The 2,500-nt window shown below is 46.1% G+C and overlaps 1 protein-coding gene across 1 annotated transcript in view; it reads right to left on the reverse strand.

Annotated features, from left to right (window-relative positions):
- LOC121682496 (slit homolog 2 protein-like) overlaps positions 1–2,500 on the reverse strand; it is a 198,064-nt gene that overhangs the window by 183,854 nt on the left and 11,710 nt on the right. The window contains exon 2 of the mRNA XM_042062652.1: positions 2,080–2,151. Coding sequence (XP_041918586.1) covers positions 2,080–2,151 — 72 coding nt within the window. The remainder of the gene's footprint in view (positions 1–2,079; positions 2,152–2,500) is intronic.

The following is a 2,500-nucleotide window of genomic DNA, read 5'->3' on the forward strand; positions in this document are numbered from 1 at the left end:
ACACACACACACACACACACACATGACTGCATGCAATAGCACATTAAAAACATGCACGAGTGTACTCCATGTATGGTCCACTACACCAGACCCTGGGCCTGTTTGTCTTCTCCATAACTTCTGAATGGAAGTAAGGGTCTATGTTGTGCTTGCGTCCTGCTTCTGCCCTAATCCAGCCCTAATCCAGCCCTAATCCAGCCCGAATGCAGCACAGGTCCTGCACCGCTGAAAACGTTGTTCCCAGGAGTATCACACTAACTAACGTCTCACCCCCACAAAGATTTTAAAGAGTGGGGTGAACACACGAGTGTTTGTGTGTGTGTGTGTGTCTAGAGTGCCTGTGTCAAGCCTGTATGTGTTAGTATGGTGTAAATAACGCTTTAACTGTCCAAACAAAGGCTGTACTTCTGAATGTGTGTGTGTGTGTGTGTGTGTGTGTGTGTGTGTGTGTGTGTGTGTGTGTGTGTGTGTGTGTGTGTGTGTGTGTGTGCGTGTGCGTGTGTATGTAGGGGCTGTCTGGCGTTATCATATCTTGGAGATCAGGCAGCAGCCACCCCTTTCACATTCCAGGCCCCCAGAGCCCCAGTAAGGGATGTGTGGTATGGGGGGGGGGGGGGGCATGTTATGGGGTGGGGCAGACTGGGGAGATGTCAGCACCATTACTCCTGCTCCTGGGGAGGAAGAGGCCGCAGATGGAGGCTGTGGAAGTGGGGGGAGGTGGGGGTGCACTGGGGTTATGTCAGCACCATTAGTTTAGCCACTGCTCTCTCCATCTCCGTGGAAAAAAACAGTACTTATAACAACTCTATAACATCTGACTTCTGTTTATAAACGTTTTATTATCCTCGGCTTTCTGCTTACAGTATCTTCCTTAGCTAGATTAACCATTATTTCCAGCTCAGCCTCTGACAATGTAATGTTATCATATGTCCTTGAATGAGTCTAACACTGGGGTATCTCACCCATGTATGTCACCTTGTACTATTACACATTAACACTGGCCAGTGATGTCTTAACACAAATACATTCCTCCCTGTATTTACTCCTCCCTGATAGAACCAGGAGTTCTCAGAATGCACCTCCTTATGCAGGGATTCTGAATGGCATCTGATTCTCATCACCTCGTAGAGCTGCACATAGTGGCGTGCTGTCCAGTGAAAATGTCTGACAATATTAACACTGCATCTGGACATTCACAGCTAGGTCTCTTTAATAGACACACACACACACACACACACACACACACACAGACACACACACACACACACACAGACACACACACACACACACACACACACACACACACACACACACACACACACACACAATCAATTTTTTTCCTAACTAGGCCTCAGGAGCAAGACTGATACATATCTTCGGTCCAAGTCAAATACAGATGGACACAAAAATGTTCTCCTTATAAACAATGAACACACACTTACATCAACACATACACCCAGAGAGAGAGAGAGAGAAAGAGAAAGAGATAGAAAGATCATGTTACACTTTTCGGCAGTTAAAACACTCTGTGGTCGGCAGGCTGCAGGCAAGCCACTGAGACTCTGACCTCTCTGCTGCGTCCACAAAGATGGCCACGGAAGAAAATACAGAGAGGGAGGGAGAGGGAGAGAGAGAGAAAGTGGGAGAAAGAGATGAAGGAGAGAAAAGGGCAGAAAAGATTACCAGGACAACAGCAGGAAGAGACAGAAGGGTGCATAGAGGAAGAGAGGGAGAGACTGATCCATTTGAGGCAGGAATGGACCAGACTCAGATGGAGACAGGGAATCATATGGAGAGAGGTAATCATATGGAGAGAGGGAATCATATGGAGAGAGGGAATCATATGGAGAGGGGTAATCATATGGAGAGAGGGAATCATATGGAGAGGGGAAATCATATGGAGAGAGGGAATCATATGGAGAGAGGGAATCATATGGAGAGGGGTAATCATATGGAGAGGGAATCCAATGGAGAAAGGGAATCAGATGGAGAGAGGGAGTCACATGGAGAGGGGAAATCAGATGGAGGAAAGATAGAGGCAGAGTCTAACAGAGAGACAGAGAGTGGGGTAGCACTCACAGAACACGCAGGTTCTTCAGGCCAGAGAAGTCCACCTTGGTGATGCGGGTGATGTTGTTCCTGTCCAGGTCCCTGCGGGAGAAAGAGAGATAGAAGCACATCAGTCAGTGTCCTCCTTATGAATTCTATTCCATTCTATTTTATTCTGTTCTGCTCTATTCTATTACCAATGAAAAGTTTTTATACTTAGATAATATTTTAAGATATGGACATACTGTTTAAAAGTGCACATCCACAGCGATCCCACCCCCTTTTACACACAGTACGACACAAAGCAAAAATCAAGCACATGAACACTGTTATTCTTTCATGGACTTCGGAAAAAGTTCTCTTGGTCTGTCTTCACAGAGCGGGAAACAACATCTTTTTCCATTTAGCAGATCAGCCTTTTGGACATCCTATAATAACAGTGGCTTTTGTT

Source organism: Alosa sapidissima, chromosome 14 (genome assembly GCF_018492685.1).
Source record: "Alosa sapidissima isolate fAloSap1 chromosome 14, fAloSap1.pri, whole genome shotgun sequence".
In the NCBI taxonomy this organism is placed as follows: domain Eukaryota; kingdom Metazoa; phylum Chordata; class Actinopteri; order Clupeiformes; family Clupeidae; genus Alosa; species Alosa sapidissima.